Raw genomic sequence first — 15,804 nt, 5'->3', positions numbered from 1 at the left:
TTTTTATGTATAACCTATTTTTATTGAGGTTTTCATAACAAACATATTGATAAAATGGTCAGTCTCTGCAGCAAATATAGGCAGTAGGCAATACCATCAAATTATTATGCAAGTAAATAAAAAAATAGTAGCCTAATTAAACAGAAATGAAAATATGTTACAGTAATTACAATATACATAAATCCTAAAGGTCACATGGGCTACTACACTTTATAATCTTATTCCAATGGACCCCCCCTTTCTAAACTCCATGAAGCTCCAGATATAAACTACCAGCTTTCCTTCAGTAATGTATGTTAGTTTTTCCATAGCAATACATGCTGATCCTTAATAGCCTATATATTTATTTATTAAAGCTATTCCTCTCTTAGTTTATAAAAGAGACACACGTCTATTAGTGCAAGGCCACTCTTCTTAGTGATCAAATCACTTGGATGAATATCCAGGACGCACAACGTTGGCCAACAAGTGATTTCAGTTTTGTTATCTGGTTAACCTCCCACATTTATTAAGTCTTGTGTTCTGTCTTCACCTTGACTTTCGTTTTCTAGGAATGGAAACCTACAGCCACATATGAAGAAACTAAACCAAGACTCATAAAATGTTGTCATAATATTTGCTCTTAAGTTGATTTATGGTTTTAGCAGAACTCAGAAACTATTAAACTTAGGAACTTCAAATTTGGTATGATGGTTGACAGTGTGGTCTAGTTGTGCCTTTTGGGGGTTAGAAGTCCATGGAAGCGTATTCCGCATATGAAGAAACTAAACCATGACTCATGAAATGTCATAATACTTGCTCTGAAGTTGATTTATGGTTAGACACATTTTTTTTTTATTGAAGATATAATAACCTATAGATGTCACACTGAGTGAAATATTCAAACCCAAGAAACCTAATTTGTATGGCTGTACTTTCTCATCAAATAGAAATATTATGATGTCATGTGCATCATCTTAAACACATTTATAGCGTATATGTATATGTACACTTTGAGCAGCGGCCATCTGCAGTGTCCATAGGTTATATGAAGAGCTGTGACAGTGGTTGGAGACGGAGAGACACCTGCATTATCAAGTCAAGTTCAACTTTATTGTAATTTTTACACATACAAAGTACACGGTTAAAACGAAATGTCGTTGCTCACGAACCAAGGTGCAAACACAGACATACAAAAACAGTCAAAAACATAGAACATAACACAGTGAACAAAGTGCAAAGTGTAATTAATTCTGATGCTCAGCTGCCTCAACCTGGAGTCACCTGGTTACTGTTTGGTTATCACCTCTCACACTGACATAAAAACATTTTTATTTTTTCACTTGTTCACCTGTCACTTTGGACATACTGTTATGCATTCTGTTTAATCCTTTCATTTCATTAGACGGATTCTTTTAATTGTTAAAAGTTTATTTTTAAGTTTCTTTTATTCTAATTTAATTTATTTTAATCTACTGTTTATTCTTACATACACCTGCGTTGTAAAATGGCAAATAAATGAACCTTGTAACATTGTAAATGAGTTACATTTGAGAAACTCAACAGCAATTTACGTTTACGTAAACTGCGCAGTTTACGTAAAGCACGTAGGACGGAACATTTCCTGCGTATGTTGCTGTAGTTAGCAATGGCGGAGCTCAGAGAGACAGACGCTGCTCAGCTACACCAGGAGGACGTCGATATCAAACGTAAGTAAACTGCACCCGTTTGTCGTTTAAACGCTATTTTTGGGACCGTAAAGTGGAGAATAAAATATAGTTCAGTCATCTTCAGGGCTGTGCGGTGAATTCACGGAGAATTTGAGTTTGTAACGGCTTAACTAAACGAGGGCCTCACCACGGAGCTCCGCCATGGGACCTAAATAGTCAACAATAACAGCGACAAAAAGCGCTTGGGCTAATGTTAGCTGATCAGTTGTCGTTAGCAGTCACCTACAGTAGTGTAGCTCTTCGCAAAGGCTTTATTAGAGTGGAGGATTTGGGTTGTACTACAGTTTTGGATGACACGGTCTCATCATGGAGCTGCACTACGGGACCGCGCAGTTTGGACATCAACTGTCCCTTTATTAACGGTTTATTAACGGTTAAATGTCCACGCAGCCGTTGGCCCAAAGACGTTGGTTTGATTTTCAGAATAAAAGAAGCTCTCTTTAGTTAAAGGTCAGCTGATGGCAGGATTTAGACATGATGAGGAGATGCTGTTTGTGAACAACTGTTGTGTTAACATATACAGCCCTAGCAGATATACAGCCTATATGTTATCACAATACTGAGGTCATGAGACCAACCCTAAGTTGACTTACATAAACTTTAGTTTAAGACTAGTCTTGGCCTTTGACTGGTGTTAGATTGTCAGGTTATACTTGTCTAATTAAGTCTGTTGCATAAATATTAGAGGTCTTGTTTTATGACATTTTATGTAGACGAATATTTAAAATGAATGAATAATATATATCCACAGAGCTTTTAGAAAGGTGACTCAGTGTGAGGGAGTAAAGTTAGTCACCTCTCTGCCGGAGCCGGAGGTGAGAGCTTTGTTGCTATGGCGATTACTTTTAGCTCATTTTTAGCTAACTATTTCACCATTAATTTAAGCTAAATTTTAGTTAACGTAACTATTTCAACTGTTTATTCACTACTTTTAGCTAAATTTTAGCGAACTATCTAAACTGTTAATCATTTAAAGGGACTGTTTGTAACTTCTTACACGTATAAATCAACCCGGGTCGGTGTCCCATGCGTGCTCGTCTGTGTCTACGCTGTTCAGACTCAGACTCCAACTCAAACTACACGGAAGCACCAAAACCACAAAGTTATATCTAGTGAAGCCCGTCTTGCAAAACAGTGTTGGCCGCGGTCGTAGGACGCGGAGGAGACCGTAGCTTTGGTCTCCAGAGCCGGAGTCTCTGCTGTACTCTGCTCCTCTGCCTGCCTTCACTCACACAGCGCGCTCGTTCTCGCACAAGCGCGAGCCCGACGCTGACTTTCGTTGACTTAACGGCCACAGGTGTCGCTGTTAACAAGCATTTCTGATTCTTACAAACAGTCCCTTTAACTTGTCTTTATTTCCTCCCGTACTTGGCGTGGTGCCCGTGTTGTCTGGAGGTGTCACTGTCACTGTCACTGTTGCATCCGCCGTTTTTTCTCCTATGTGAAGTGTCTTATTTCACCCATAATGCATTGCGTGACAAACTATCACTCACAGTAGGGAGTAGGATGATTTTGGACACGGCCTATTTGTCACTCATAAAAGCTTTATGCAACAATTTCTCAATGTTTTTCCACATTTTATATATTCATTTAAATGTTAAAAGAGGGCCATGGCTGTTATTGATGATACAGAGGTCATGTCCTCAATATCATTTCTGTAAATTTGTTGGTTTTAACAACAGAGTTTAAATTCATTGGCCTATACACAAATCCCACATGGTGGATTGTAAAGGCTGATTATGGTATTTTTTTGGTCTCAATTGCTTTAACTTTGACTGTTTTTAGGCAAAAAAAACATACAAACACAAGATTTTGATTATCAGTTATGCTGGTTTTGCACATTACCGTATCACTACCTTTTGCACTACCCTCATTCCCACTAAACCGGTCTCCCTAGGTATGTATGTGTATATAAAGTATTTTTATATAAGTAAATGTATGTATTCATTAATTTTATTTAATTTATTCTTTTCTAATTTAAATATTTGTATATATTTTCTATGTGTGTGAGGTAAAGGGGCTGCAACTTACATTTCATTGTGCAATCCTGTGTTGACAAAATGACAAATAAGTGAACCTTGTAATTGGTATGTCTCCACCAGAATTATATATTCATAGCACTATGGAGAAGGCTTTAACAGCAAAACATTTACAGTAAATAATATAAATCAATTGAATGAATACATTTATGTGAAAAAGATGAACTCGGTGAACCTCAGTATTAATAATATTGTGGCTTACAGCCATGTGTTAAAACTACCTGTAAATTAGAGGCTGTTATTGGTGTTTTTAAAGCCTCTGCAATGCCAGGAATGTAATTCTTGTGAATACTAAATCCCTATATTAAATGTTTGTTTCTAAAAACATACTCTAGTTTTCATGATTTTTTGACGTTTTGTAGATGAAACAATTATTTAACCAATTAATCAATAAATCATCAGTTGCCGGCCACACTATCTCAGATGAGTGTACCTGGATTTTTCCAACTCCAACTTTAAAAAGGGGGAGGATATAAACTGGTTTTGAAAAGAGTCCAGTGAGCGAAAACGGGAATCTCCTCAAACAAGTCAAGCTGAACTAACTAGTTCTTCTGTTTTTTGTAAACAGCTTTTATTGAAACCATGTAGGTGGTGCATTCAGTGAAATAATCAATAATCACATTTTGTTTTCCTTTCCTGTCTGTCTGTGAAGGTGGAGATGGTGGAGATGCACCATCAGCTGGCGACCAAGCTGCAGAACAGGCAGTGAAGACTGAAGCTGCTGCAGACAGCGATGTCAAACCCTCAACCACAACTACTGGTGATTTAATAAAAGCTGTTTCTGTGTACTGATCGGTTGACATCAGTGATGGCTTCATACCATCTGTATTCACTGACTTTAAGGAGGAAACTTTAAAGGGATAGTTCGGCTGTTTTGAAGTGTGGTTGTATGAGGTACTTCTCCATAGTCAGTGTATTACCTACAGTAGATGACGGTCGGCAAAAAAATTGATATCCGTTTAAGTATATGCTATATTTAGAATATTTTCTGATGGCGAACTGAACTGAAAGTGAAACATATCTATACTGTTTTTGTCATCTGAGCCTGCTGGCTTTGGAGTAATACACTGACAATGCATAGGTACCTCATACAACCCCACTTCAAAACGCCCAAAGTATCCCTTTAATGACATGGACTAAAACTTAACAGATAAATGTTTTCTGACTTTACAGAAAGACTTAAAGTATTATCCTTTTCTACAAACAGAAAGACACATTTCCATCCAAACTAAACTGGAGGGCCTCGAGGGGCTGGTTGACCTCAATGGTGGTAAGTTCAGTTCTGCAGTAAATCTTCAACATCCCTCTCTTTTCTTCGATTTTTCTTATTTTGATAAAATAAATCATATGACATAGAAGTGGAATTAGAGGACATATTGACTTATTTTTTGAATGCAAAAATGCTAAAAATGTAACTTCTCAGTTGGTAATTTTGACGGCTTTTTATGTCTTATGTGATATTAAACAAAATATCTTTGAATTTTTGAGTGTCTGTCGGACAAAATGAGATATTTAAGATGTCATGTTTGCCATTTTCTGACATTTAAATATATATTTTTTACATTTTATAGAGCAAACAATCAATAAAAGTAATCTGCAAATGAATGGATAATGAATATAATTGGTAGTTGCAGCCCTGCTTATTGATTTTTGTGTTTTTCACTCGTCAGCGGGTCGTAAGTCGTGTCCCCTGTGTCCTGAGGAGAAGTTTAAAGCCTGCTACAGCCACAAGCTCCGCCGACACCTGCAGAACCTCCACTGGAAAGTCTATGTAGAGTTTGAAGGTAGGAATGTGATAGTTACACACTGATGTTGGGTGATCAGGTCTGGCTCTCAGTCGGCGTTCCAGTTCATCTCAAAGGTGTTGGACGGGGTTGAGGTCAAGGGCTATGTGCAGACCAGTCAAATTCTTCCCCACCAAACTGGGAAAACTTGTTCTTTATGGAGCTGACTTTGTGCACGGGGACATTGTTATGTTGAAACAGGAAAGAGACAAACTGTTGACACAAATTTGGAAGAGCAGGCTTTGTCCAAAGGCTTTGTACATTTTCTGTTAAAAAAAAGCAAACAATTAACAACACCTGTATCCAGCAAACACTGTCAGTGGCAGTTAGTGTTGAATTAATGACGGTCATTTCATCATTTAAGTCTCTTATCAAGTAAAAACTATGAAAGATTTATTGGATTTTCTGCTTTTAATTGTTTCACATTGTTGTTAATGGAATTCATTTGGGGTTTTTGGCTGTTTGTGAGACAAAATAAGCAGTTTCAAGACCTAACTTTGGGCATTCTCAATATTGTTTGCCATTTCTGTTGATTTAGAATAAATGTATACTGTTGGCCAAGACCCTGAGAACAGCTCAGGGGTGTCCACATACTTTTAGCCATATATGGTGTCTACACAGGTCTGGAATGTCTGAAAAAGTGAACAAAGCTAAAAAAAAGAATGATTCCCAGAAACATATAGACATTTGTGTGACATGTGTACTGATATCTTGGTCTCAGAAAATCATTAAATCCTAATTCTTAATTGTTGACCCTTGACCTTTAACAGGCCAGAGGATGTGCATCTGCCACCTGCCCTGCAGAAACCTGAAGCCCAGCCTCAGTGGAGATCAGGTGAGAAATTAGACACGCAAACTGTCTACAGATGAAGTTCCCTTCAGTCTGGAACAATAAACACTGCGGCTTCAAGCTGCATCACCACAGACGGACTCATTCATGTCGATCACGTTATACTGTTGCGCTGCAGTGACGCGTTATTTTAAGGGTCCTGTAAGTGCTGTTTTTATGACTTTTAAGTTTTTATTTTGAAATGTAACATCAGTTTTGTAAATCAGAAGAAAGATGCAGCCTATTTCAAAACTGAGCTTCCACCTCATCCCTTTCACATTATCAGAAAAATATGCATCCTGTAATACATTCAGTCTTTGCAGCAGCTTTTCCAAAGTCTAGAGGCTCCTCAGATGCCTTCCTAAAATGAATTTGCCGTCCAATCAGTAAAGCTGTCTGGGTCCTTCCCTTAGTCCTCCTTCCACATTACAATACCGTGAAGTAGCTGCAGTTTTTTCCTAGCTACTTTCACCCCTAAATTTAATTTCTTTCACCAATATTTTGTTTCCAGGCTTCGGGGAGACACGTGGCTCACTACCACTGTGTGGTGTGTTCTGTGACCATCGCCCGCAAGACGGACATGATCAGCCACCTGAAGCGACACGTCAACAAAGGGGAGACCGAAGCCAGCTACTCTGGGAACTCAGACGTGCCGTTTGAGGAGCCGGGTAATAAACACTGACACCATTTTCTCGGCACAACAGAAGCAGACTTTTAGTCCCCTGTTTGGCCTGAGATCCAAAAATACCGGATCCTACACTTTCCATAATGCAGCTCTATATTCCTTTGCTGGCTTTAACGCCCACATCTTTCACACTCCTCACCTCCAGTTTGTTACACAGGTTGTCTGTCTCCAGGCTCAAGCTGGTCATGTTCTCCTGCAGCTAATAAGTTCACTTAGGATGGAAGGTTTTGGGGTATTGCTTACGTCTAGCCCACAGGTTCCCAACCTAACCTGGGGGTCCCGACCCCCACTAGGGGTCACCAAATCATCACGGGGGGTTGTGAAGAAAACTAAATGAAATTGATGTTTTGATTGTTATTTGGAATATAAATTAAAACTCATAGGATAAGGGCACGGTGAAGACCTGAACACAATCCATATTCACAGACCCTTCCCCTCTCTGCTAAACAGCCTCATAATGCGTTAGAAAAGTGCGCAGTTAAAAGAACCAAAGAGCTGATAGAACAATGGCCAAGCGTCAGGGAGAAGAAAACAGAGAATTTGTCAAAAAAAGAGACTTCTAAGTGTGAATGATTGTTAAAAGAAATACACAATACAGAGAATTGGATTAAAAGTCCCTAAAAATAACAGGAAAAGATCTCTGATGCAATATTCACAGGAAATTATCTGCTCAAAATTCATCCAAATCGCTCGTTTTACATAAACTTCCTGCAGTTATTGCGTCCACTATTTGGGTTAATTGTACAGTTTATCAATTGTTCTGTGCTGTTATTGTTATGCATTGAATATAATATGAAATATCCATGAAATATGTCACTAGTACGCAATGATAGGAAAGGGATCCCTTAAGGAAAACGTTTGGGAACCACTGATCTAGCCAATGCCATGTTGCTGCATGATATATATTAGAAACCATCAAACTTCCTAGGAAACTTTGTAGAAGAATAAATGAAAACAAGATTAATTTCTTCACATATACGTATGCTGTGGCAACGCCCAGAACCTTCCATCCTATGAGAGACAGCTATTAGAAGACATGTTTTGTTGCACCTTAATAAAAAGCTCTTAGTATAACCAACCAGATCTCCATATTCCAGGTCCTGCCTTAGTAGTCCTCTCTGTTGAGGCACCGCTTTGAGCTTAGAGTCGGTTAATCCCCAGAGATTCCTTTATCCTTACTGTATGTAACAAAACACAAAAAAAGTAATGATCCCGTGATGATCTTTCTGTGTGATTTTAATGCGTTAACTTTTTGTCGGCAGCTCCGTCTGGTCAGGCGTATGAAATCATGAAAGAGCTTGGAACCAACGTCCAGCTCCTCCCGAACCACGCCACCCCGCAGAAGAGCGACACCTACTTCAACCGCAAGATGAAGACCAACAGGTTGGCTCGCACACGAGACACGAGTTCTTACAAAAATATACATATGCTTTACAGATTTCTGTAAACTCAGATTATGAATATCCATTAAGCAGAGTTTGTGTCTGTGTGTGTGTGTGTGTGTCTGTGTGTGTGTGTGTTTCAGGCAGCTGGTGTTTTGTTCGCTGGCTGTTCTGGCGGAGGAGAGAAACCCAGTTGAGTGTCTGGATGCTTTTGGAGCCACAGGTGAGACTGAGAAGATCTCCTGAAATAATAAAACAGCATTAAAATATACAGAAGTCCACTGATTTAAAAACAAGTTAATACCACAAAACATCTCTTTTTTTATATCTTATTGTAAATGATTACCTTAGTTTTGGAAGATAACAAAATAAGGGCTGTTTATTTATATGAAAAAGTTGTAAAAAACACCCAAAAAAAACACCAAACATCTGATGCCAAATAATGTGCAGTTTATCTGATGTTCCTGCAGCTTCTTGCATTTCCTGTGTCACAGTTTGGGCTGCACTTGAATCTACTGTGACACAAATCCCAGCTGGGTTTTGCAGTACTATAAACCTGTTGTGATAGGATAAATACAATGAAAAGATATACCAGCTGTTGTGAGATAACTTCATCCATTTCCTCCACAAATTAACTTCTTTCAAGAGTTTAGGTAACATTTACTCAATTCTAGTGGAGTGATCTACTGTATCCAGTTTCAAGTTCCTGCGAATAAGCAGAATTATTTTACCCTATCGGCTGAGGTTTGAGCTGAAACGATGGGTCGATTAGATGATCAGAATCAGAATCAAGTTTATTGTGCCAAGTACATACATACAATGACTTTGCCTTGGTGTTACGGCGCATAACGGTCACAATAAACATAGTAAGAGAAAAGGAATAAGAAACAATAACTGCAAGTCAAGAATCTTAAATATAACATAGAAATTTACAGTAAAGAATATATCTAATATATCTGTTTTGAAATGAAAAGAGATGTGCAAGAAGCAGAAAGTCTGAATTTACATAATGCCTGGGAAATATTGTTTGAGGAAATGTTCCCAGACCTTCACTACAACATTAAACCTCTATCTTGTGTCTGCTCTCTCTCTCTGTCTCGCTCAGGGATTATGGGCCTCCAGTGGGCGAAGCACCTCCGTAACGCCGTCAAAGTCACCATAACGGACATCAGCGACATATGCGTCAAAATGATCAAAGAGAACTGCGAGCTCAACCACATCCGCGTGGACGGAGGCTCGCGAGGCCCCCGGGGGCCCGACGGGGCCAGCAGTGAAGTGGAGGGAGCGCCCATCGCTACGGTGGAGGTCGCCAAGATGGACGCCAACGTCACTATGCACCTGTGGTCCTTCGACTACATGTAAGTAGGACGATTTATCAAGTTTCGTAATTGATTTAGCTTAGTGGTACTGTATATGTATATATATATATATATATATATATACACACAACATTCCTGTTTACATTCAGTTCATTCATTTTGAATCTCAAATATTTTGTATATTATTTTATAAATGTTATATTATTGTTTGTTATTATGTTATATTTGATCCTTATATTTTAACTTTGCACTATTTTATGTCTTCTCATTTTTACTCTCGTGTTTTTTTATTATACATATTTAATGAGCATTGTTGGAGGGAGCCTGAGCTCTAAGATTTTCATTGCCGACGACTGCGTCTCTGTTATTGCTGTGCATATGACAATAGATGACTTTAAACGCGAGAGTTTTTTTTTTTATTCTGCAGAATCAAAGAAAGTAAGGCTTCCTGAATATTTGCAGTTAGTGGTTGAATCAGTCGCTTTATCTCTTGAATCTTTCAGTCACTTGGATCCGTTCGGGACGGCAGTGAACTACCTGGACGCCGCCTTCAGAAACGTCCGGAACCTGGGCATCATCTCTGTGACGTCCACAGACACGGGCTCTCTGTACTCCAAGTCTCCCAACGTCACGCTGCGTCACTACGGCTGTCACATCGTACGCACCGAGTACTACAAAGAGCTGGCTGCACGCATGGTGGTGGCCACCGTGGCCAGGTAGGACTTCAAACTGTGATGTGTGTGTCCTGGTGTGATACTGGTAAGGCTGAAGGAAATGTAATTCTCCCTGTCTGTCGTAGAGCGGCGGCTCGCTGTAACAAAGGCATCGAGGTGCTGCTGGCGGTGGCGTTGGAGCATTTCGTCCTGGTGGTGGTGAGAGTCCTCAGAGGTCCCACACAGGCTGACGAGTCAGCCAAGAAGTTACGGAAACTGGTCCACTGTCAGTGGTGTGAGGAGAGACTCTTCCTCAGACTGGGAAACATGGTGGACGGTGAGTTCACCGAGAGAGCTGTCTGTTATAGTAGGCTGGTTCACACATCATGCGAGGTTTGTTGATGATTAGTGTTGGGATATAGCTGAATACATTTACTCAAATACTGTATTTAATTACAAATTTGAGGTACTTTTACTTTACTTGAGTATTTTCATTTCCAGATGTGTTGATTTTGAATGTTTGGGGTGAACTGAAGGATGAAGTGTTCCTTTATGTGTTGAGAAAATGATTCTACTTCTTAAGCTAAGAAGTAGCTTAGCCAGAGAATGAGTACAGGCAGCTGCAGTAGATATAGAAAGTAAATCGTGTCCTTTCTTGTGTTTCCTCCAGACACGCTGCCCTGTAACTGTCATGGAAGTCTGCCTGGAAAGACATCAGTGCAGCTTGGACCGTTATGGTAAACCAGCATCACTACTATTTCAAAAAAACTACTTCAAATCTAAATAATACATTTGGTGTCTGAATTATACTGTTTTTATCTCTGTTAAAATAGTGATTATTGAAGGAAAGAAGAAAAACATCAATGTAACAGCTGATTCCAAACTTTTCAACGGTTGTGTTTGTGTGTGTCCGTCCAGGTCTGGTCCTCTGTTTAACACGGGTTTCCTGAGGAGGATGCTGTCGGCGGCGGTGAAGCACAGCATGGACGACATCCAGCCGCTCGTCAAAACTCTGATCTGCGAGTCCGACTGCACCACCCTCAAGTCTTTAGTCCACGGGCCGTCCGCTCTCACCAACCAGGGTGAAACATCCCCACCTCTCATCTGTAACGTGTGTCTGATGTTTGTACGACGAAGCACCTTGTTTACAGAATCTTCCGTTTCCTCTCTGCAGTGGAGTGTGGAGTCGTCATCAAGACCTTACAGAGCGGAGAGGAGTCCGGTCCTGCTGAGCAGTCTGGTGAGTCACTCACAGGTTTATTGACCTATTGGTCGTGGCGCTCCACGTGTCAGTCCGTCCTTCCGTCCGTTCGCGTGTCACACTGTCGTTTCCAGTGCAGAACTCGGAGACTAGATAGATAGATAGATCGATAGATAGTAACTTTATTGATCCCGAGAGTAATTAAAGTTTCCAGCATCACAGTTCCATAGTGCAAAAAAACATGTTATTAAAAAGGCAGTAAAAAGTTAGTAGTGCAAAGTACAAAAAAATATACCAGATATAAAAATACAAGGAGATGAAGAATACTTTTAAAACTGAATATAGTGCAGGGTAACAGCTGTGATACAGGACTATTAAAAAAGTGAATATAGTGCAGAAGAGACTGTTAAAAATGAGTATAGTGCAGGGTAACTCCAGTAGCTTAGTCTACGAAAGTGCACTGTGTGCATTATTATCCGTCCTGCAGACCGTCCTCCTTTGTCCCCCCCCCCCTCCCTAGAGAGGTGTTGTACAGAAACTACTTCACTTAGGAACTTTAAATTTGTGACGGTGTGTTCTAGTTGTGCCATTTGGGGGTTAGAAGTTCAGGGTGCCCATTTTCTGAAATTTTTCCTAAAAGGGCAAAACCTTTAGCCCTACTTCAGCAGGGGTCAAGCAGTGAGCTGGGGTATGTGAGCCATGCTCACTTTTCCCTTGTTATTGAGGTTTTCCAATTAGAACAAACATATTAATAAAATGATCAGTCTCTGCAGCAAATAGACTACAGTAGGCAATGGTCTAGTTGTGCCTTTTGGGGGTTAGAAGTCCAGGGTGCCCAAAACCTTTGAAATGTTGCCCAAAAACTGATTTTTTTCGACTTCAATTTCGTTTCTGGAGTAGAACTCGTTCCATTAGTTCCAAAAGGGCAAAACCTTTAGCCCCTACTTCAGCAGGGGTCCAGCATTGAGCGGGAGTATGTGAGCCATGCTCACTTTTGCCTAGTTATTTCTGTCTGTTGTACACATTGGGTGGATTTTGTTTTTGCTCAAAACTAGCTTGTACGTGTCTCTTTTGAGTAGAAAGATGAGATATAATAGAACTTTATTTATTCCGATGGAAATTGTTACATCTAACTCTTGCGAGAAAGTCGTCAAGTCTGCAACACTGAAAGTCCATCTCTTCAGGTCTCCAAAACCACTCCCCAACAATTATCATTACAAACAAGCAGCAGCTTGTGGAAGACTTTGGTGACGTGAAATGAGTGCACAGGCAGAGTGCACGCAGGTAGAAAGACAGGAAGATAGCAGGCCATTATATAATTTAATTTGGGCCAATTGAGGCTTATCATTATTACAGTCCTGTGACAGCCACAGATATTGGATTTTTTTCCCCCTTTTTTTGTTTGAGCATTTGATTTATTGATTGCTGTTGGAATGTAATGAGAATTTCATCAAATATCACAAAAAATGTATTTGAACAGCACTACCAACCCTAGCTTTGACAATAACGTGCAAACCAAATATACACAATGTCCAAAAATATAAACAGGTTAAACGGTAAGGATCATACATATGTGTGAGAAGTGGCATAGCTATCTATGACTTTAAGTGTCCTTTAGGACAGACCTGTTACACTGTAGCTCTACCTCTGTCCTCTAGAGGGCAGTGCAACTCAACTGTGTCATATCCTCCACAGATAATTTACCAAGAAGATGCTCTGTGGGGAAAAAAACTAAATTTTAATGTTTTAGTTTAAATCTTATACTTTATTTTACCCTTAAATTTCCTCTGAAGTTTCTTTTACTCCAGAACAGCCTTTTTCCAACATTGTATGACATACTGTGTATTCTATATCTGCTTGTCCAAACACTTCCCTGAAGCTAAAAGGTGACAAAACTTGTTTTCTAAAGTTGCAGCATCACAGCAAATGGAAATATGTTCTACACGTTTAGTTCTCTGTTCAGGTCTAATTTTCAGTCTCTCTGCAGGGAAGAGGAAGACGGGAGAAGAGTCGGGGAATGTAGTGAAGAAGATGAAGTCTGATGCGTCTCTGGATCACCCGCCCTTCTACTACAGCATCCACCGCCACAGCATCAGAGGCATGAACATGCCCAAGTAAGTGACCTCTGACCTCAGCTGTTTTATAGTGTCCCACCATTTATCCATGTGTCCAGACTCAAACCAACAGTGAATGTATCTACTAACAAGTATCGTGTGTGTATCAAAGCCTGATATCTCTTCTTCCTCTATAGAGCTCCATTAAAAACACATCAATGAGCCACACTGTTGCACTGGGTGACATGTTCCTTCATCACCATGAACACACACACTGTAGTTTATTTTGATACACCGTCCTGCTGCCACAAATACTCACTAGAGCACCAAATGTGGATTCATCCGCCACTGAAAATAGTCCCTAATAAATGCACTATTTCCTCCTGTTTGTTTGATAAAAGCTACAGTGACCACCTGTTTTAGGGAATTACTGAGTCTTTTTAATAAATGAAACTACATAATTGTGAAGTGTTTTTAAAGATTTACGTCTTCAGTAGGAACCAATGAGCTTCTGAATATAGAACAACACCAGACTGATCCTTTAACGTTCTAGAGAGAAACAAAACGTCAGGTGCTTTTACTTTGAATACAGATATAAAACCCACAGGAGCATTTTATTTATGTTTATTTTTTATTATTATTCATTGTATTTCTCTTCACAGGTTGAACAAGTTTCTTCAGTACCTGACCGAGGCCGGCTTCAGGGTGAGTCGGACTCACTTCGATCCGACGGGGGTTCGAACCGACGCCACACTGGAGCAGTTTAAATCTGTCCTCACCAAGTACAGCGTCCCCACGTACACCACCGCCACCGCCACCCAGACGAGCGTGAGCACGGAGAACACGGTGTGAGAGAAGCGAGCACCAACGAGGTCGATTCACACGAAACCTTCCACGCTTTTGAAAACAAAGTCAATGCGCTCGCCTCGTTTCTACTCCACTTGGACTGTTTCTATTCACCTAAACAAAGTTCTGACTGCACTGATATCTAAAACTGCTCTCTGTGTGGACCTGCTTTTACTAGAACAAAGTAGAAACTCTTTAATCAAACCAAAACTGATGTGGATTTATTTTTAATTTTTGATCTGCAAACCAAACTGATCCTGCAGCACAACTGAGCCCAATTTACCCACTGTTTCTCTATTTATTTCAGATTACTATTGAAAATCCATAAATTCAAAGTTTTTTTTTCTAGCTGGTTCTATTTTTTTGTTGCTCCTGTCTTATAAAAAAAAATTAATAAAATGTTTCTGCAAAGCCTGAATTTGCTGATATCTCAGGTATGTGTAATTCTTCATTGAGTCTTAGATAGACAAACGTGTACAGAAAAAACACAACATAATGCAAGTCGAGTTTATTTGTACAGCACATTTCTACAAGGCAATTCAAAGTGCTTTACATAAGATATAAAAGGCATTAAGAAAAGGGATAAAAGAAACACAAGGCAATAAAAAAAAGACAGCATATAAACACAATAAAACAAATCAGACAGAATGTAAAGTAAAGTGCAAGATGGGAACAAATAGTCCCATTTAGTTTAATTTCATAAAATGGCAAACAGAAACCCTGATTTAAAAGAACAGAGTTTGTTTCAGATATGTGTGAGCACGCAAACTGAATGTTTAGTTTGGACTCTGGGGACAGAAAGCAGACCTGAACCCAGACCATCTGAGACCTGAACCCAGACTATCAGAGAGGTCTGAACGCTTCGTAACGGAGCTGACAAAACGTGCAAAATTATCTTTTAAATTGACATATGTGTGATTCATAGCGCAATTCAAACGGGTTCAATGCCTCTTGCCGTTGACTACCATTCATATTTTTTAAATAAGGTCCCATGGTGGTCCACCCAAAATGTACCCATATATTCACAACATCCCCCTGGGTGCTCTCAGTGTCATCTAGAACTAGTCTCTCCCAGTTCATTGTCTATGGAGCAGTTCCACACTTTATACCTGATGACATCACAAATTTGAGTTTTAGCACTCTAGTTTTTGGATTTGAGAGAGTTAAAGGGACTATTTGTAACTTTCAGAATTGCTGGTTAACAGCGACACCTGTGGCTGTTAAGTCAACGAAAGTCAGCTCGCGCTTGCTCGCTCTAAATAGACATGAACGAGCATCGCTCAACACAGTGAGGTGACACACG

General features: G+C 39.7%; 2 protein-coding genes across 2 annotated transcripts in view; one reads left to right on the top strand and one right to left on the bottom strand.

Moving 5' to 3' along the window:
* The window catches only part of orc1 (origin recognition complex, subunit 1), a 303,843-nt gene that overhangs the window by 258,445 nt on the left and 29,594 nt on the right, over positions 1-15,804 (bottom strand). The gene's annotated exons all lie outside the window — the stretch shown is intronic.
* Positions 1,325-14,916, top strand: trmt1l (tRNA methyltransferase 1-like). The gene is made up of 16 exons (XM_074636341.1): positions 1,325-1,688; positions 4,401-4,508; positions 4,956-5,018; positions 5,419-5,532; positions 6,303-6,367; positions 6,873-7,029; positions 8,309-8,429; positions 8,572-8,651; positions 9,534-9,786; positions 10,251-10,463; positions 10,547-10,737; positions 11,071-11,137; positions 11,319-11,482; positions 11,575-11,640; positions 13,589-13,715; positions 14,318-14,916. Exons 1-16 carry the CDS (start codon positions 1,628-1,630, stop codon positions 14,505-14,507), a joined length of 2,040 nt encoding a protein of 679 aa, XP_074492442.1. The 5' UTR covers positions 1,325-1,627; the 3' UTR covers positions 14,508-14,916.

Source organism: Sebastes fasciatus, chromosome 5 (genome assembly GCF_043250625.1).
Source record: "Sebastes fasciatus isolate fSebFas1 chromosome 5, fSebFas1.pri, whole genome shotgun sequence".
NCBI classification, from domain to species: domain Eukaryota; kingdom Metazoa; phylum Chordata; class Actinopteri; order Perciformes; family Sebastidae; genus Sebastes; species Sebastes fasciatus.
This window is presented reverse-complemented; position numbering and strand designations above follow the sequence as displayed.